The sequence below is a fragment of the Dipodomys spectabilis genome, unplaced genomic scaffold (assembly GCF_019054845.1).
Source record: "Dipodomys spectabilis isolate Male_0828 unplaced genomic scaffold, ASM1905484v1 ptg000174l, whole genome shotgun sequence".
Lineage (NCBI taxonomy): Eukaryota > Metazoa > Chordata > Mammalia > Rodentia > Heteromyidae > Dipodomys > Dipodomys spectabilis.
Window position 1 is genome coordinate 6,577,501 of NW_024870851.1, and position 19,811 is coordinate 6,597,311.

General features: G+C 36.7%; 1 protein-coding gene across 2 annotated transcripts in view; it reads left to right on the top strand.

Moving 5' to 3' along the window:
• The window catches only part of Spc25 (SPC25 component of NDC80 kinetochore complex), a 16,965-nt gene extending 2,077 nt beyond the window's left edge, over positions 1-14,888 (top strand). For both annotated transcript variants that reach the window (XM_042694136.1, XM_042694135.1), the window contains exons 4-7: positions 2,119-2,265; positions 7,171-7,275; positions 12,993-13,091; positions 14,208-14,888. In XM_042694136.1, the coding sequence (XP_042550070.1) occupies positions 2,119-2,265; positions 7,171-7,275; positions 12,993-13,091; positions 14,208-14,332 (476 nt within the window). In that variant the 3' untranslated portion in view covers positions 14,333-14,888. The remainder of the gene's footprint in view (positions 1-2,118; positions 2,266-7,170; positions 7,276-12,992; positions 13,092-14,207) is intronic.
• Positions 14,889-19,811: the final 4,923 nt, after the last annotated feature.

Consider the following 19,811-nt stretch of genomic DNA (forward strand, 5'->3'; position numbering starts at 1 on the left):
ATACATCAGAAAACACAATAGCCAAATGTTCTGGCCTTCCTGGTCCATCTGTTCTATCTGGTTATAATCTGACTGTCGGTTAAAACTAAGAGTAGGGTATGAGTGGGGTCTTAAAATACCTAAATGCTTACACCGTATAAAACAGAAATTATCACTAACTTTAAATAGATTTACGTGCATATCCAACAAAGTACCTATCATGATAGTGTTATTCTCTAGTCACATATGAAGCATTTCACCTGAATGTTAATTTTTTTAACCTTTCTTTTTTGTTTTGTTTTTTTAAATAATTCTGCTCATTCTTTAATTAAGTAGCAGGAAATCCCTACTTATCTTTGATTTATTTTTGATTTGGAGAATAGCTTTTTCCATGTAGTTAATTTTATACTCATAAATACTGCTTTTCAAGTTTTATTTTGTATATAAATATTTAATACATATAGAACTTATTTTGGATTCTAGCACTATTTAGAGAATAATTTACTCATAGATTACTGGTTTTTATATTTTCTTTCTCCTAACTTCGTGAATATACAACTGACTGGGATGTGTATTTCTGTTTCACCCAGCTGTACATCAGTTCTTCACCTAGTACTCCACTGTTGGAATAAAGTGTCTTCATATCAAGTGCCACTTCTGAAGGACAGGTCTCTTGACTTGTTATTCTTTCCCCTTATGTCTTCTTAACAACATGTGGTGATAGGGTTAGTAATTACCTTTGATAGACCTTTTTTGCTCTCCCTCTATTTCCATTGGGAATTCATTAGATGTACTGGCTTTTTTTTATGGCATTTAGAAACATAAAATGTCACTCTGGATATCAAATATGTCAAATATGTGTTTCCACTGTGTTCTACACTTTTTTTCCGTATAGCACCTACCTATTTCCTGGTCTAGATCATTCTTTTTTTGTTTGTTATTGCTGAAAATGAGATATCCCTATTTCTTAAGGGAGGCCTGTCTTTTTTTTTGTGTGTGTGTGTGGGGGGGGGGGGGGTCCGATCGTGGGGCCTGAACTCTGGGCCTGGGCACTGTCCCTCAGCTCTTCAGCTCAAGGCTAGCACTCTACCAATTGAGCCACAACGCCACTTCCGGCTTTTTTTCTTTTTGCTTATGTGGTGCTGAGGAATCGAACCCAGGGCCTCAGGCATGCAAGGCAAGCGCTCTACCACTGAGCCACCTTCCCAGCCCCAGGGAGGCCAGTCTTATGAGATGCACTTCAAGCAAAGAATCCTGGGTTCAGTTCTGTTTGGAAAACAGGTCATGGCATCATTTCTCTTTTAAGGATTTGTGGTATTTAAAGATCTCAGAAATTTTATGATGGGCTCACTCATTTCACTTTTGGAGAACACTTGTAATTAAATATTGGAACTAAATGGCAATGTAGTTGTTTCAGTTTGTTTAACATAGAGCAAGTTTGCTGTTATTAACAATGTGTTTTGTGTTAACGTTCAAATTTCACTTAAATGTTAGTTTAACTAAATATTTAAAAATTTATGCACAGTTTGTTGTGGTAGTGCATACCTGTAGTCTCAGCTACTGTGGAGACAGAGGTAATAGGATGACTTGGAACCATGAGGTTGAGACCAGATGGGACAACATAGGGAGACACTGTCTAATTACAACAATAAAATAATAAGCACATCATAAAGCTCAACTGGCTTTGTTTCTCTCGCTTCTGAGAGTTCTTAGACTTTTGGGTAGTCGTGTGTTTTCCGGTTGACAGAGGTCAGAGTGGCCTTGCCAGTGTTATTTCCTTTTTCCAGGTTTAGCACAGGCTTTGTTGTTAGTTGCATTTTGAGGATGCGTATGAGGGGTGGGGTGGCTGTAGAAGCTGTGTTTAGAGGACTAGGAGAACAGAGTAAGTTTTTTTCTTTCCTTTTGCTGTTTATGATTTTGAAGTCATTAGAAAATACTTGTCAGTCAAAACATTCTTTATACCCAGGAAGCTGAGGCAGGAGGAACCTGAGTTTGAAGCCATCTTAGGCTATATGAGAACCTACCTCAAAACCCAAAACTCATTCCTTATTAGTTGTATAAAACAATGCATTTTGTGTTTTGTTCCATGTTTGAGGCAGAAGTGTGTGTATTAATGTTATGTCCTTGTGCTCCATGCAGAGATCTCCAGGCAGAATAAGATCATTCAGGAAAAAAAAGAGCATCTCTTGAAGTTGGTTGCTGAAGTAAAAGGCAAAAAACAGGAGCTGGAAGTACTGACAACAAACATCCAGGATCTTAAGAAAGAATATTCTAGGAAAAAAGAAGGTAATTTCAGTAAGGCACGTATTTCAAGCATGAATCCTGATTTCATAGCGGGGATGGCTCCCAGTCCTATATGTTAAAGATGGATAACACACCTTAGGGTATACCTAGCACTCATGTCTGGAGGGTGGTAGCCAAGTGGGCTTTGTTCCCTTTTGTTTTCCTTAGAGGGCTTTCTCCTTTCAGTTGTAATCACAGTAATATTGACATTGCTATGAGGGTTAATTAAGTAGAGTGGGAAACTATGTCACCTAATAAGATTTGCCTCTGGAAAGTTTGTGATTTCTACAACAATGTTTATTAATTATAAGTCTATCTAGGTAATAGGAGCGCTCAGGTTGCAAAGCCTCTTTTTCTGAAGATACATTCATATCCAAATGAATGTGTTATTTACAAAGGAGACTTACTTGTGCACAATAATCAACTCTTCAAACCTTTTGAAAATAATTTTAATGTTTTAAATTTTATTATTCTTAATTAAAATGCTAAAAACAGAGGGTTGCAGTTACATTAGTCAGGCAAAAAGTAATTTCCTTTTGGACAATGTCACACCTTCCATCGCTCTCTCCAAGTTTTTCCCTCCCATCCCAACCACAAGTTGTATAGTTCATTTTCACTGTAGTGTACCATGATTGCATTTGTTTACCCTTTGTCCCTCCATTTCTGTATCCCCCCTTCTACTCCCAAAGACATAAGACATGACCAAAAGAAAAATACTTTCATATTCTTGTGGTCACTTGAAGAAAAACTCTGAACTAACATGAAATGTTTACCTCATGAGGAAGTAGTTATGCCTAAAGAAGTAGGATGTTTTTCTCATAAAGCAGTTATTAATCTTTATCCAGAAAAAAAGCAATATAATGTAAAGGAAGCCCATTTCTTTTTTTTTTTTTTTTTAAATTTAATTTAATTTTATTTGTGAACATACTGTACAGAGGAGTTACAGTTACATGGGCAGGGCAGGATAATGCGTACATTTCTTACCAAGCATTGCAGCCTCCTCCTTTGTTTACCCTTCACATCCCTTCCCAGCCTCCCCCCTCCCCCCCAATCCCAATCCTTCTCCTTCCCCTTCTTCCCCCCCTTCCCCCCCCCCCCCCCCCCCCCCGCACCAACGTTGTAAAGCTCGTTTTGGACACGACAACTTGTACTTCTTATTGTTGCAACAGGTCCACCTGTATGCTTAAACAACTGGTTTTTCCCCATCTCCTCCACAAGTTATACTGACATCAAATATAGTGAAAGCGGGGGTTATACTGTGGGGGAGGGACATACAAAGCAACAAAGAGATAATCTTATAAATGTGTTAGAAACACATGCATGAAAGAAAAAAAAACATTAAAATACACACCTAAGGGTTCATTTTCCTGACATCACATTATCTGACCTTTTCCGCTTGACTCATACATATACTAGATATTACAAATAAGGGAAACCATGGGACCTACGTTTCTTTGGGTCTGGCTTACTTCACTTAATATAATTTTTTCCAAGTTTTTCTATTTCCTAACAAATGGGGCAATGTCATTCTTTCTGATGGAGGCATAGAATTCCATTATGCATATATACCACATTTTCTTGATCCATTCATCTACTGAGGGGCATCTGGGTTGGTTCCATATCTTAGCTATGGTAAATAATGCTGCAATAAACATAGTTGTGCTGGTAGCTTTAGTGTGGTCTTTTTTGTAAACATTAGGGTAAATGCCCAAAAGTGGGATTGCTGGGTCATAGGGGAGCTCTATGTGAAGTCTTTTGAGGAACCTCCATACTGCTTTCCAAAGTGGTTGAACAAGTTTACATTCCCACCAACAATGAAGTAAGGTTCCCTTCTGTCCACTTCCCCTCCAGCATCTGTTGTTGTTAGAGTTCTTGATTTTTGCCGTTCTAACTGGAGTGAGGTGATATCTCAATGTTGTTTTGATTTACATTTCTTTTATGGCTAGGGATGTTGAACATTTCTTCATGTGTCTATTGGCCATCCTTCTTTCTTCTTCAGAGAAGTTTCTCTTTAAGTCTTTCGCCCACTTATTTATTGGGCAGTTGTTTCTTTGAGGATTTGTTGTTGGGTGGTTTAATTTTTTGAGTTCCAAGTATATTTTAGATATGAGACCCTTGTCCGTTGTATGGCTAGTAAAGATCTTCTCCCAATCCGTGGGCTTTCTATTGATCTTGCTAGCTATGTCATTTGCCCTGCAGAAGCTCTGCAACTTTATGCAATCCCATTTGTCCAACCTTTCTTTGATTTGTGTTTCCGGGTCTCTATTCAGAAAATTTCGGCCTGAGCCAAGGAGACCTAGGGTTTCTCCTATTCTATCCTGTAATGTTTTCAGAGTGTCTGCTTTGAGTTCAAGGTCTTTGATCCATTTGGAGTTGATTCTGGTGCAGGGTGATATATAAGGATCTAGCTGAAGTTTTCTACATGTAGTTAACCAATTTTGCCAGCACCATTTACTGAAGAGGTTGTCTTTCTTCCATTCTATTGTTTTAGCTCCCTTATCGAAGATTAGATGGCTTTAGGTCTGTAGGTTCATTTCTGGGTTTTCAATTCTATTCCATTGGTCCTGAGGTCTGTTCTTATGCCAATACCAAGCTGTTTTGATTACTATGGCTTTATAGTAGAGTTTGAAGTTTGGTATTGATATTCCTCCAGCAGTGTTCTTTCCATTCAGGAGCGTTTTTGCTATTCGGGGTCTTTTATTGTTCCATATGAATTTTTGGATTGCCTCTTCTATTTCCTTGAAGAATGAGGGTGGAATTTGGATAGGTATTGCGTTGAATTTGTAGATAGCCTTGGGAAGTATTGCCATTTTCACGATGTTAATCTTTCCAATCCAGGAGCATGGGAGGTTTTGCCATTTTTTAAGTTCTGTGTTGATTTCCTTTTTCAAGATTTTAAAGTTTTCATCATAGAGGTCCTTCACTTCTTTAGTTAAGTTAATTCCTAGGTATTTTATTTTTTGTGGGGCTATTACAAATGGAGTTGCTTTCCTAATTTCAGCCACACTTTTCTCATTGTTGGCATACAGAAAAGCCATTGATTTTTGGGGGTTAATTTTATAACCTGCTACTTTGCCAAAGTTTTGAATCAGCTTGAGTAATTTGGGAGTGGAGTCTATGGGGTTCTTTAAATACAAGATCATGTCATCTGCAAAGAGGGAGAGTTTTATTTCTTCTTTCCCTATTTGGATCCCCTTTATGTCTGCATCTTGTCTTATTGCTGTAGCTAGGCATTCTAATACTAGATTGAAGAGAAGTGGAGAGAGTGGGCATCCTTGTCTTGTTCCTGAGTTAAGAGGAAATGGCTTTAGTTTTTCACCATTGAGTATAATGCTGGCTGTAGGTTTGTCATATACAGCCTTTATTGTATTGAGGAATGTTCCATGGATTCCTAATTTTTCCAAAACCTTCATCAGAAAGGGGTGTTGGATCTTGTCGAATGCTTTTTCTGCATCTATTGAGATAACCATGTGGTTCTTATTCTTGCTCCTGTTGATGTGATGAATAATATTGATTTGCGTATATTGAACCAGCTTTGCATCCCTGAAATGAATCCTGTTTGATCGTGGTGTATGATTTTTTGGATGAATTGTTGAAGTCGATTGGCCAAAATTTTGTTGAGAAGTTTTGCATCAATGTTCATCAAAGAAATGGGTCTATAGTTCTCTTTCTTTGATGAGTCCCTGCCTGGTTTTGGGATGAGGGTTATGATGGCTTCATAGAATGTGTTTGGTAGTGAGCTTTCTCTTTCAATTTCATTGAAGAGTTGGAGGAGTATTTTGTGTGAGCTCTGCTTTGAAGGCCTTGTAAAATTCCGCTGTAAAACCATCTGGTCCTGGACTTTTCTTAGCTGGGAGGTCTCTTATTGCTGTTTGTATTTCAATGCTTGATATGGGCCTGTTAAGCTGGTTTAACTCATCTTGGTTTAGTTTTGGCATGTCAATATTTGCTAGGAAAAGGTCCATTTCTGTCAAGTTCTCAAACTTATTAGCATAAAGTTTTGAGAAGTATTGCCTTATAATGTTCTGAATCTTGGTTGTTTCTGTGGTGATGTTTCCATTCTCATCTCTGAGTTTATTAATTTGGGTGTGTTCTCTTCTTTTTCTGATAAGATTTGCTAAGGGTCTGTCAATTTTGTTAAGTTTTTCGAAGAACCAACTCTTTGTTTTATTGATTCTTTCTATAGTTTTTTTGGATTCTAATTCATTTAATTCTGATTTAATTTTGATTATTTCTTTCCGTCTACTGGATTGGGGTTTATCTTGCTGCTCTTTTTCAAGGAGGTTTAGATGTGTCATTAAATTGCTAGTTTCAGATCTCTCCAATTTGTTGATGTAGGAGCTCAGAGCTATAAACTTGCCTCTGAGTACTGCCTTTGCCGTGTCCCAGAGGAGCTGGTAATTTGTGTGTTCATTTTTGTTGAATAGCATGAACATTTGAATTTCCTTTCTAATCTCTTCCATGACCCACTCTTGATTCAGCAGTGTGTTGTTCAGCCTCCATGTGATACCGGACTTTCGTTGGTGGCTTTTGGTGTTGAGTTCTAATTTTATTCCCTTGTGGTCTGAGAGAATGCAAGGTATAACTTCAATGTTTCTGAATTTAGACAAGTTTGCTTTGTGGCCTAAAATGTGGTCTATTTTAGAAAACGAAGGAAGCCCATTTCTATGCTAGCTATATACCTCTGTGGCCTGATTATCTGTGTCTTAAGCATTTATCCATTCATCTGGAATGAAGTTACCGCTTTTGCTAGTTGGTAGAAATAGAAACTGAATAAATGTAAATAGATTCAAAGTTTTTAATGTATACTTTTTAAAAATAATCTTCATTTCTTAATATTAATTCCATGAGAATGAATTGAGAGATACTTAAAATACCTACTACAGTGTGTTTGTTTTTTAATCATAGCGATTGCTACTGCTAACAAAGCTAATGAAGAGCGGTTGAAAAGGCTGCAGACATCAGCAGATGTGTATAAAGATCGACTTGGACTAGAAATTAGAAAAATCTATGGTAAGTTTAATGTTGTAAGTAATATTTAGGAGATTAGAAAATGTATATATATATGTGTGTGTGTGTGTGTGTGTGTGTGTATTTCTTTTTACAAAACACAAACCAATTTTATTAAATATGGTTATCAAAATATAAAATTACAGGGGCTGGGAAGGTGGCTCAGTGGTAGAGCACTTGCTTTGCATGCTTGAGGCCCTGGGTTCGATTCCTCAGCACCACATAAGCAAAAAGGAAAAAGCTGGAAGTGGCGCTATGGCTCAAGTGGTAGAGTGGTAGCCTTGAGCTGAAGAGCTGAGGGATAGCGCCCAGGCCCAGAGTTCAGGCCCCACGACTAGACCCCCCCCAAAAAAAATTACAGTACAGTAACATATTTGCTTCTCTAGTAACACTAAATAGCAAAAGCTACAAATGTCTAATACCTAAAATGCAAAAACAGAAATATGTGATAAAAATGATGGAACATGAAAAGATTCAGGATTTCTATTCACAACAAAAATCATAGATGATGATTATTTTTTCTTAATTAAATAAAATAAATAAATTCCACAAAGAGGTTAATAAAATAAATATACCATTTCCCTCATCCAGTTCTACAGATACCCCCATGTTTATCCATAAACTTTCTAAACCTCAAGTGTTTAAACTCTATACTGAGGATTTTAAATAGCAGCTGACTGCTTAAAGAAGATACTCTTTATTTGCTGAATAAGTTCTGATGTGTTTGATTTTTTAATTCAGAGTCACTGTTTTTATCTCTATAACAACTTTGTAACTATCAGTGATGAACAGAGCTATCAGAAAATGTTTGTTTTTAAGTAGGGAAGAATTTTTTAAATGTTTTGAATTAAAATAATTATACTATTGTCTTTTGAGAAAATAGGAGAAAAATTAGTTTTTTAAATCATCCCTAAATGACTTTTGGTGCTTTAATTATTTATCTGCTTTTTTTTTTTTTTTTTGTCGATCGTGGGGTTTGGACTCGGCCTGGGTGCTGTCCCTCAGTTCTTCAGCTCAAGGCGAGTGCTCTACTATTTGAGCTACAGTGTCATTCCAGTTTCCTGGTGGTTAATTGGAGATAAGAGTCTCATGGGCTGGCTTTGACTCAGCCTCCTGAGTAGTCTTTCAGTTTTAGAAATAAATAGATCCCTCATTTTCTTTTCTTTGTTCTTTTTCCATTTTATTTTGCCATACTGGGACTTGAATTCTGAGCCTCATGCTTGCTAGACATTCTTCAACTTAAAATTTATGCCTTACTTATTTTTGAGTTAGGTGTTTTTTAGTCTAACTAGGATATCTTGCTTTTTTGCCTGAAGCCAGTCTCTTAACTTTCATACTCCTACCAATTTCACCAGTGTAACTGAGATGATAGGCCTATTAACACCATAATCAGCTTGTTTGTTGAGATAAGGCCTCACTAACATTTTGCCCTGGCTAGCCTTGAAACCTTTTTTACCTTCGTATCAGCTGGGATTACAGGTGTGAGCTACTGCCATCTCAAGGGATCACTAGGTTAAAACATATGGATACTCCTATTGCTGTTACTTATATATGTGCTAATTTACAATAATGTTTGCTGTTTTTGAGTTCCCCAAGCTCATTGTCAGCCTTGGTGATTAACTCAGAGGACTCAGAATATATTGTTCTACTTGCCTGTATGGGTATGTTCCAGCCTGCAGTGGACTTCTGAGACTGCTGTTAGTAATAAATGCTGCATGAACTGTGTATTATTTAAATTAGGAAGTACTTCATGGCTTCTCTTTGCCATATCCAAATGACTAGTATCACTAGCGCTTTTGGACCATTAAGTAAACAAGGGTAACTTGAATACAAGCCCTCCAATATGTTAACAATCTGGTTACTAAGATGTGTGGCTATACTGAACAAAGGGATGATTGACATCCTGGACAGATGGTGGGAGGGACAAAGGAATGATTGACATTCTGGGCTAACAGAATAGGTGGGCATGAGATTGTATTACATAGTTTAGGCAGTTCACAATTTCAAATATGTCAGTTTATTTCTGGAATTTTCCATTTGATATTTTTAGACCTTGATTTATAAGTAATTAAAAATCAGAGAGAAATGAAAGTGACTGCAGTCCTACTCCAGGCTAAGATGTATTACAACAAAAGTCTACAAAATATTGTTAGCAAAGAAGGCACATTATAAAGTATAGAGGGAATTAGGCGTAAGTATTTGAGAGTACTAAACAGAATCCGACAGGATGGACTTTATTATTTGAAGCATTGAATTGTGACAACACATGTGAATGAAGAAAGCTTGTTTACTGAAAGCTTATTAGAAAAATCTAATAGCTTGTACCTGGTTTCTTTGGTCTTTATACGTCTTTTATTTTTGCAGGCTTTGTTGAATCCTTCTCAAGTTGATCTTGGGGACTAATACTTACCAACCCATGGCCATCCTGGGAAGCAGGGCTTCCTAAGGGTCTTAAGAATAGCAATCTCAAGCCTGTTTTGTTAACTTTTACATATAGTTGTCTGTCTATATGGTCTGAAAGAACCCATTTCATTGTGTTCTTGAGACTGAGAGGTCTCTGAAATAAAAGAATCCATGATCCTAGCTATTCAGGAGGGTAGCATCTAAGGACTGGGGTTCAAAGTCCAGGCAGAAAAATTGAATGAGACTTTTATCCCCAACTAACCAATAAAAAGCCAAAAGTGGAGCTATGACCCAAGTGGTAGAGTGTCAGCCCTGAACAAAAAAGCTAAGAAACAGTGCTCAGGTCCAGTGCTCACGCTCCAGTACCAACACATGCACACAAATTCAAACTTTTATAGATGTTAGCTAGAAAGAAGGAACCTTATTGGGATAAGATCCCACAGATATCTGTGGCAGATCTAGGTAGCATTTGGCAAAATGTCCACCAGGCTAGCTCAAAGAACCTTTCCCCCCCATGACAATTTGGGAAGAGAAGGCATAAAATGCTTACATTGGGCATTCCCTGGCTGTAGATAAGAAAGGTAGGATTCTGTGAAGATGGGCAGTATTGGAATAGGAAGGAAGTTCATCGGGATAGGAAGAAGTCTTTGTTGCTTTAGATTAACTGGGGTTGTAAGGATTAGGACCTACAGGCCTGTATGGATTTGAATTAAGGATCTAACATAAATTCGAGTCCCAAAGTGTCTTATGTAAGAACAAACCTTAAACCCCCTTTTCTCCTACTGTCTTCCAACTGCCAGAATTTTTCTCTTATCACCAGAACTGTACATTAAATTTTTAAAAAAGCATTTCTCTGATGCATTTCCTTTCTTAAAGGGTGACAATTTTTTCCTATTTCTTTACTAATTATATATTTTTGCTGTTTGATTTTTTTTTTTACTGACATATTTCTTAGTCTTGGAGTTTTTCCTATCAGTTGGGCTGATTTTTTTAAGCTAATTAGATAGAGTTTTTAATAAACATTATTAATCTTTTGAGTAAATAAGAATATAAGAGTCAACTCTGACCTTTAGATGTGTAGTATTCTTAAGTAGATCTTTGCCATCATCTTGCATTTTCTTTGTTGTTGTTGCTGTTGTTTGTTTAGTTTAGTTTTTAAATAGCCAGATTTAAGACTTTAAAGTTATTTTTACATTTCAAATAGAATTTGTTCATAGCCCTTGAAGTCAGGAAATAATGTTTTAAGGAAGTACGATGTTATGAAAGCTTTTTGGTGTCTTTCCCAGTTTCCTAATGAACAACTCCTAAAATCTTTGAGGTATCTAAAATGATGAATGTCATTTTGTGTTCAAATGAGTTGACCTATGGCCAGCTTCTACATGGGTGACTTCGGATGGTGGGAGATTGTCACCTGAAGACCACCCTCCAACTTCTGGGGAAAGGTGGGGAGGAGAGCTGCATAGCTCATCACCAAATGCCCAGGACTTAATCAGTCGTATGTACAGAATAAAGATTATTATAATAAAAGCGGTAAGAGACTGGGATCTAGGAGCTTCTAGACAACTGAACACTGAGGTTTCTGGGGTGAGACACGGCCAGAGAAGGGATGGAAGGTCCACATTCTGCCTCCTATACCTTGTCTTTCACATTTCTCTATGTATATACTTTGCAACATCCTTTAAAATAAACAAGTAAAGTGTTTCCCTCAGTTCTGTGAACTGCTCAAGCAAACCAGTTCAGCCCAAGGAAAGGATGGTGGTGGGCTGTTCTCAGGTGGAAAGTGTCCACACTGAATTGAATTAGAGGACAATCAACTGGTCCACAGCAGAACTGATGCAGGAACTATTGGCCCACCGATAGCTACCCAGGTATTCTCTATCGATCGTTGAGTGACAGAATAGGATAAACACTTGGGCACCTTTTTTTTTTTCCCCATATGTTTAACCCTGAAATCTTATTTTCCTTTCTGTTACTATGAACAGTTTTAAAAATCTGGTGTATGGGCGTAACTACTTCATTCTGAAGTTGAATGGGAGATAGTTTTGTTTTTGTTTTTATCAAAGTAAGATTCATTTTTGAAATAAAGAGGTTTATAATGAGTTCTCCTAAGTTTTTACATGACAGAAAAAAAAAAAAAACCCTAAAATACTTGTGAATTTCTACTGGGTATTTACTCCTTTTAGGAGCATTTGAAGTACTTTTGAAAAGTAGACTTAAGTCCAGGCTGCAAGGTTTAATAGTACCTTTTCATTGTGGTAAAATATGTTATATAAAATTTGCCACTTTAAGTGTGTAAATTCAGTGATGTAATTAACATTTGCAATGCTGTACAACCATTACTGACCATGATTAATTTTTAGAATTTTTCTTCACTTCCAGTTCTATGAAATAACGCCCCATTCCCCCGCACCCCTCCCCACCCCGTTCAATCTTTTAATAGCCGATCTGCTTTCTGTTTCAAGGAGTTTGTTTATCTTTTTTATGTAAATGGATCATATACATTTTTCCTTTTGTGTCCTGTTGATCTCATTTAGCATTACATTTTCAAGGATTGTCCATATTATAATACATATGAGAACATCTTTTTTTGTGAATGAACAATGCTCTGCTGAATGTATATGTTCCATTGGTTTAGTGATTTACCTTTTGTGGGACACTGGATTGTTTTCATTATTTGGTTATTATATATAACATATTAAACATTAGAATACACCTATCTCTTTGAATCCCTCATGTTCAATTTTGGAGGTTCTAAAACATGTATCTTCTATGTATTTAGACTTCACTGGATTTTTGTGATTATAATTGTCTTATTATTTATCTTTTCCTTTGAAGAAGTTTTTAATTTCAGTAATATCCAGTTTATTCCTTTCTTTTGCTGCTTATGATATTGACATTGTGTGTATATATATTTATTGGTTGTGGGGCTTGAATTCTGGGCCTGGGAGCTGTCCCTCATCTTTTCAGCTTAAGGCCAGCATTCTTCCACTTGAGCCACAAGGCCACTTCTGATTTTCTGGTTGTTTATTGGAGATAAGAGTCTCATAGATTTTCCTGCCCAGGCTGGCTTTGGACCGCGATCCTCAGATCTCAGCCTCCTGAGTAGCTAGGATTATAGGCTGAGCCACTGGTGCTCAGCTTAAAATCATATTTAAATTAAAATCAACTTAGAATGTCTACATTTAGAGATACTGGTTAAGTGGATACATATACTCAGCAATACAGTATTGATCATAGATATGGAAAGCAACCTTATCTCCATTGAAAATTTTGGCATGCTAAAATATTCTCATGCTAAATTATTAATTTCTTTTCAGGTGGCAAATTGCAGTTTATATTCACTGGTATTGACCCCAAGCATCCTGAGACTCCATTTATGTTTTCCTTACATCTGAATGAAGCAAGAGACTATGAAGGTGTGTTCTCAGCGCTCTTAACTTGTGTTTGAGAATAGTATCCCCAAGTGGTTTTTGGATTAGGTAATTAAGTGTATGAAGTAATGTAATATTCCCACAGTCCTTTTGTTTCCTTTTCCAGTCTTTCTGGAAAGGGAAGGATGTGAGGATAGTTCTGATTTATAGAAACTATATACTGTGTAGGAGCCTAGTAACTTCTCTTCAAGATGGTCTAATGCCACAGTGATTGAAAGTCTACAAGACCAAACATTACTGCAGTCATACACAAATATGAAGTTCTTTTTAGACAACTTAAGTAGATGACTTTAAGATCAAATGTAATGTAGACTAGTTACTATTCTTTAGCAAACTAAAGGCCTTTGATACCTGGGAATATATAATTAATACTAGCGTGAATAGTAAGAGGGTAGAAATATATTTAACCATGTGCCCTTTGCTATTTCTTCTCTGCTGTGGTCATAGTCCTTAGTCCCCAGCGTTATCTATCAGAGCTGGAAATCTGTTATGATGAAGACTACAGAAATCTAGTCTTCCATTTCCTTTGACCACCTCCCTGAAGGTTTGCTCTCAGCCATTACACTCTATATGAGGAGTATTGTTTGTGACTTTTGAGTCTCATTTGATCAATAGACTTCATAAATATGACTCTTGAAAACCACATTTCCAATAACTTCCATTTCACTTGTGCAAACTAGCTGTTTCTTCCTTATTTGTTAGATATTATGAATTGGTATTGAAATTTGTACTCATCTTGATCCACTGGTGAGATACTAGAAGTCCATCAGTTGAAAGTTTAGAAACTGCTCAGTTAAAAGATAAAATGTGTGGTGTGGATATAAGATGAAGGAAAATGGCATACTGCATCACTGAGCCCTGCAGTCTCTCCAGTACCAACTGTTTAAATTTAAAGCCGGATTGTAGTGTTTAAGATTTGAATATTTAGAGATTAAACTAAGAAAAGGTCCAAAAGATAGCATCAAGTGTATCATTTTATGCTCAAAGCATTTTAGAAAAAGTAATTGACATTCAGATCAGATGAGCAAATGTCTATTAGAAATACTTCTCTCCCATGGAAAAAAACCCTCATTTATATTATCTTCATTTTTTTTCTTCTAGTGTCAGATAGTGCTCCTCATCTTGAATGCCTTGCAGAATTGCAAGAGAATGTGAGGAAGACCAACAATTTTTCAGCTTTTCTTGCCAATGTTCGGAAAGCTTTCACTGCTATGGTTTATAATTAATGTCTAAATATTATATAAAGATGATTGTTTCTCTTCTCTGTCATGTATGTCTTTGTAAAAGAGTTCTCATATATTGTCTACTTATATATAATTCATTACTGTTTTTGTGATTTTTTTCTATGTGCTATATAGGAAACTGGACCACCTAACCCCAAAATGTGTTTCTTTGATGTAAGTATTTGAACTGAAGAAGCAAAGTGAAAAAAGCTCTCTGCCCTCCCCCTAGTTGCATAAAAGCAAGTCATAACATACTAAAAGTATCACTGCTTCCTATGTCCACAAGGCAGAACAGAAGGTCACCACTAAAGAGAATCTTTCCCAGTTCACTCATAGTGACAGGGGAATTAAACCTTACTTCGCTGGATTTTTCCTATGACCTTGTGTTCCACTACTTCCCACCTCTGAAAGCCTAAACTACTTTCTTCCGTAAAAAACTTTTCCTTGTTGATGACCCCATGTAAACCAGAGCTTTAAGCAACTTCTTGGAGTTACCTGTCATTGAAGATTTTCCCATGTGATGTATTCTGCGTGCATTAATAAAGCTACTTGTTTTTAATCTTTGTTTCCCTGTCTTGTTACATGCATCTTCCAAGTTTCAATTTCTGAGGGTTGACTTAAGTCTTTCCTTCTACTTGTATATCTTTCAAGTTATTTTAATGTCTAAAGAGGAGGTTGACAAAGTAAATGTGCCCTTTTAAAAATGAAGTGTAGTTAATATACTCTATATTCTTTGTTTTTTTTGCTTAAGTATCAGGCATGAAGTAGTTTATGTATGACGAGCACTGGGAATGGGAATTTATACAGCCTACTCTGTATCTTTGCCATCTTCACAGTTTTGGAGGATCCTGGACTCTTACTTATTAAAAGATGAAGAGTGGGCTCAACTTTGTGTTGACAACTTTTAAAAAATACTTCACAAAATAAATACTACTGTTTTCTATCCCAATGTCATGAGAAAAGGATATTTTTACCTTGTGCCAAGAAGAATCTACAGTTAGAATAAAAGATAATTCACTAAAGAAGAAACTTGACTGCAACCTAATAAGGCATCCAGAGAATGATTTATTTCTGAAAGTACAAATGTAAAAATTTATCATCAATTTTCATATGATAATATTTATGCCATTTAATTCTGGTTTGGACATAAGTCATCTTGAGAGTCTGTTTAACAGATGAGAGTTGTAGAATTCCATTTTTGTCATCATTCTTGTAAATTTGATTGTATTTAGACCTACTGGCTATGTCAGAAGCCACATAATACTGTTTCAAGATAACTTGGCAACAATTAGAAATCTTCAGTGTCTTGTCTTAATGAAGTTTTTTTGTGGTCCAGCTAGTACAGAAGAGGTTGCTATTCAGTTTTGGGGTATCACTCAGGGCTTGGATCAAATGATAAGAATTTCTTTGAGAAGAAGGTGATACACTGGTGGAAAAATCACTGACCCGTAGTTGTGTACAGGCCAGCTTTAGCTACTACCCATTGGAATACATTAGATCCTCTTATTCACATGGTGCTGTGTTCTAAGATCCCAAGAAGACAATGGAAGCCACAGATAGTTCCAAAATCTGTACTATATTGTTGAAAAGGGCACATTAAGCAACACTAACTAAAAGCAAAATGACTGTAATAAAGAAATAGGGTTGAGGGAAGACCATTGCAAGGATGAGAAAAGACCTCATAAGGTCATTTCCCCATAGCAACAATCATGCATCACTTCTAAATGGGGGTAATGTTGGCTAAGACCTGGGGACATTAGTAAGAAAGTTACAAAAGGACATTGCAGGAAGTAGCTTAGCTGCTGTTATCCAAAGTTGAATGTACAAAGTGCACTGTCATGCCAGAGACTTAGGCTATGAAATTTATATTGATTCACTTTCTCAACAGGGAAGTTGACTCATTCCAAAGTTGAAGGTTATAGGCAATCTTGCCTGGTTAGGGCTAGCCATCTTAGAGTACCATATATATATATTTCTGGCAATGCCTATGAGCCTGGTATTTTTCTAAACACTTTACATACATATTTGCTTCTTTGTATGCTCAAAAGTTGTGCAATAGATAGTATTAACAGCCTTGTTCTTCAGTTAATACTTAGAAGTGCAAAGTTTAACTCAAGTCACACAGCTGGTAATCGTAGCTAGTATTAGAATTAGATTTGAACTCAATGAACACTTGAATCCATCAGCTTGCTGCACTTTAATGCCTTTCTATACAGTATTGTAGGGAAGAAATGCAAGGATAGTTCTTAAGTTTTGTTTTTTTTTTGGTCCGGTCATGGAGCCTGAACTCAGGGCCTGGGCGCTGTCCCTCAGCTCTTCAGCTCAAGGCTAGCGCTCTGCCACTTGAGCCACAGCGCCACTTTCAGCTTTTTTCTTTTTGCTTATGTGGTGCTGAAGAATTGAACCCAGGGCCTCATGCATGCAAGGCAAGCACGCTACCATTGAGCCACCTTCCCAGCCCCAGTTCTTAAGTTTTTAAACAAATTTGAATTTATGATTAAGTGAAGGAGTGGCTCAAGTAGTAGAGCATTTACCTAATAAGCACAAGTCCTTCAGTTCAAACTTCAGTGCTGGGGGAAAACAAAACAAAACAAAAAAACACCAAAAAGGTAGATTGCTTTGAAAGCTGAGAACTATCCTTTGTCTTTATGCTTAGGAAATAGCCTCATTAAAATGACAAAGCAGTTTCAAGTCTCACAGAAAATAGTGAGCAGTAGAGTGGCTTTAAGTCTGGTGCTCACTGAGCAGTCTCCTGGGGAATCAACTGAACTCATCCACTCAGGTCTTTATGAGAGTGGAAGATGGAAATGAGGCAGGATGGGACATGGAACTTGAGAAGAAACCTGCAATTTGCAAATATACACTTTATTAATGTATAACCAAACTAGAAGTGCACAAACACCATTTTCTTTAAGCTTCATGCTCCTTCACTGAACAGTACAAGGATGACCTTCCTTCTCCACCTTTGTCCTTGCTTCAGACAATTGTGCCCTAGAGACCAAACTTACTTTCTAGTTTACTCCCCTTCCTTCCTCTGAAGGTGGAAGTAAGTGTTGCAAGGACACCTAATTAACTACCTTTTCAGATTGAATGTGTCTGGCTGAATTGGTTAAAGTCAGAATACCATAGCGATAGGAATGGTTGGGATGTCCAGGCTGCTTAGAACAAAGGCGCACTTAGCTAAAGGTTTAAATTACATCCATTTCACCTGGAATAAGTTTCACTAACATTAAAATGTCCAATGTCCCTCTTTCATGTGACCACATACCCAGGTCTGGGTGCGTACTCTCCTTTCTTTGCTGTTATAAACTTTACTAATTTCTATCTTGACATATGCTAAGAATCTTCTCTGAAAATGTCATAAACTCAGAACTCATGTTCTCTTCCTTTAGGTATCTCCTTGGCCTCCCTTGGTCCTGGAGATAAGATGGTTATTGACTTACGCATTCTCTCTGCAAAATGTTCTACTATACAGCATCTACATATCTGTCTAAATCTAACTTCTATCATCTCACCCCGACTACCTTCCTGGAGTTACCTCACTTCCCAGGACACGTTGCAAAGGACCATGGGGTGTGTGATTTTGATTCTAATGTATTTCTCTTGGTCCCAGTCAGGCTGATTGTCCCTCAGAATCATCAAGTCATTTGGGGGAGGGGGAGCAAAGAAGGAGGTTTCTCTTGGGGAGAGGACAATTAAGCTATGCTTAAAAAACTAATCAATTAAAGGCTTATAATACTGTACAGTAAAATTTGCCCCGAAATGAATATTATATTGTTTATTGTTGGATCATGAGACATTTTAAGTGATTAAAATGTCTTTTATCATTATGAATATTAGTGTGGCTAATTGAAAATGCAAAAATAAAATTAGTAGATGTTTCTGGCAGGTAGCCTGATGGATATATCAGCTTCTACTGTACTAGAAAGGAGATAAAGTAGAATAATATCTATATGTTCGATAAGAACTGGCTTGTGCCTCTGTAGCCTATATTTCAGGTTGTTAATGGTGCTAAAACTTTCTGACATATGAAACTGCTTAGTGGGGGGATAGTTATAAAGTACTAATTAATAGTTTAAACGATTCATGCTAGAATTGATTTTATGCTATGAAAGATTCAGATATATCATTACTTTTCACCCAATAAGCACTTTATTTTTGCCTCACATCTAAGAAGTACAATTCCATCTGTCCAAGATGGCATTCATGCTGTCCTAAAAAATACTTCGCAATTCTGTAATACCCAGCTACATTAGTGTTTTATCTTATATTTGTTGGTATGGGGAATCAAACCCAGAGCCTTGCTCATGCTATGCATGTGTTCTATCACTGAGTGACAGACACCTCCAGTATTCTTTGAAACTTAGAACTTGCCAGAGATAGAAAAGACATTTATATCAACATTGCAAAGCAAGAAAACCATTTCACAGAGCCCAGCTTGTTTGCTGACTTATGAAGGAGGAAAGGGCTCTTTCTTTGAAAATTACTTCCAAAGAGGGTCCATCTGCCATCATCTCCACTTTCTCCACACAGTCCAGAGCAACTTGCAATTAAATCTTACACTTTTTTTTTAATCCATAAAGGCTTAATGGAAAGAAGTAAAATGAAAAGGAGATATAAATTCAAAATCTCTGTTCATGGTCTAATGGCCTACTTCTTACATGCTGAAAGCATCATTAACACACCATTACAAATGACATTAAAATTGTGGATCTGCTCTTCCAAGCTGTAAGTTATGTCTCATAGAACAAATTTGACTTGAGTCTGAGATTTACTATCTCTATACAAATACCTTTTATATTTTTATATATTTTATATTTTATTTTTTATATATTTTATATTTTTATATATTTTATGCTATTCAGGAATACAATGAAAAATAAACTATCTTAGTTTTGAAACTTTTCTTCTTAAATGTATAAAATTTGCAAATTAAAACAAAAAAGAAGTGAGCTGGGCATGGTGACTTACACTTGTATTCCTAGCTACTCAGAAGCAGAGATGAGGAGAATTCAGGACCCTGTCATAACCAATAAAACCTGGGAGTGGTGGCATGTGCCATTTTAGCCATGTGTGAAACATAAATTAGGATTCAAAGTCCAGGCTAGCCCAGATATAGATGTAATACTCATTCCAAACTATTCTTCCCCTGGGAAGAGACCTAGGCTCTCATTTCCACCTTTTTTTTCCATTTTAATAGTGAATGTTGGTTTATGGGAAATTCCTTTCTAAACTAGAGACTTACAAATATTTAATTTTCCATTCACTAGGAAGCTGCTAGTTAGTCCTTCCATAATAACCTAGTTGGGAAGTGCAAAATTCCTTATTCCCAAATTGCTAAGTTTCTAAATGAGCAAGGAAATACAGTATTTCTCAGGTACCATCTACCACCTAACCCTTTCCTATCTGCGTTGCTCTTTCCCTCAGATCCCCAAGCATCTGCTTCACACTTGATTGACATCAGCTTAAGAGAAGTTGGTAG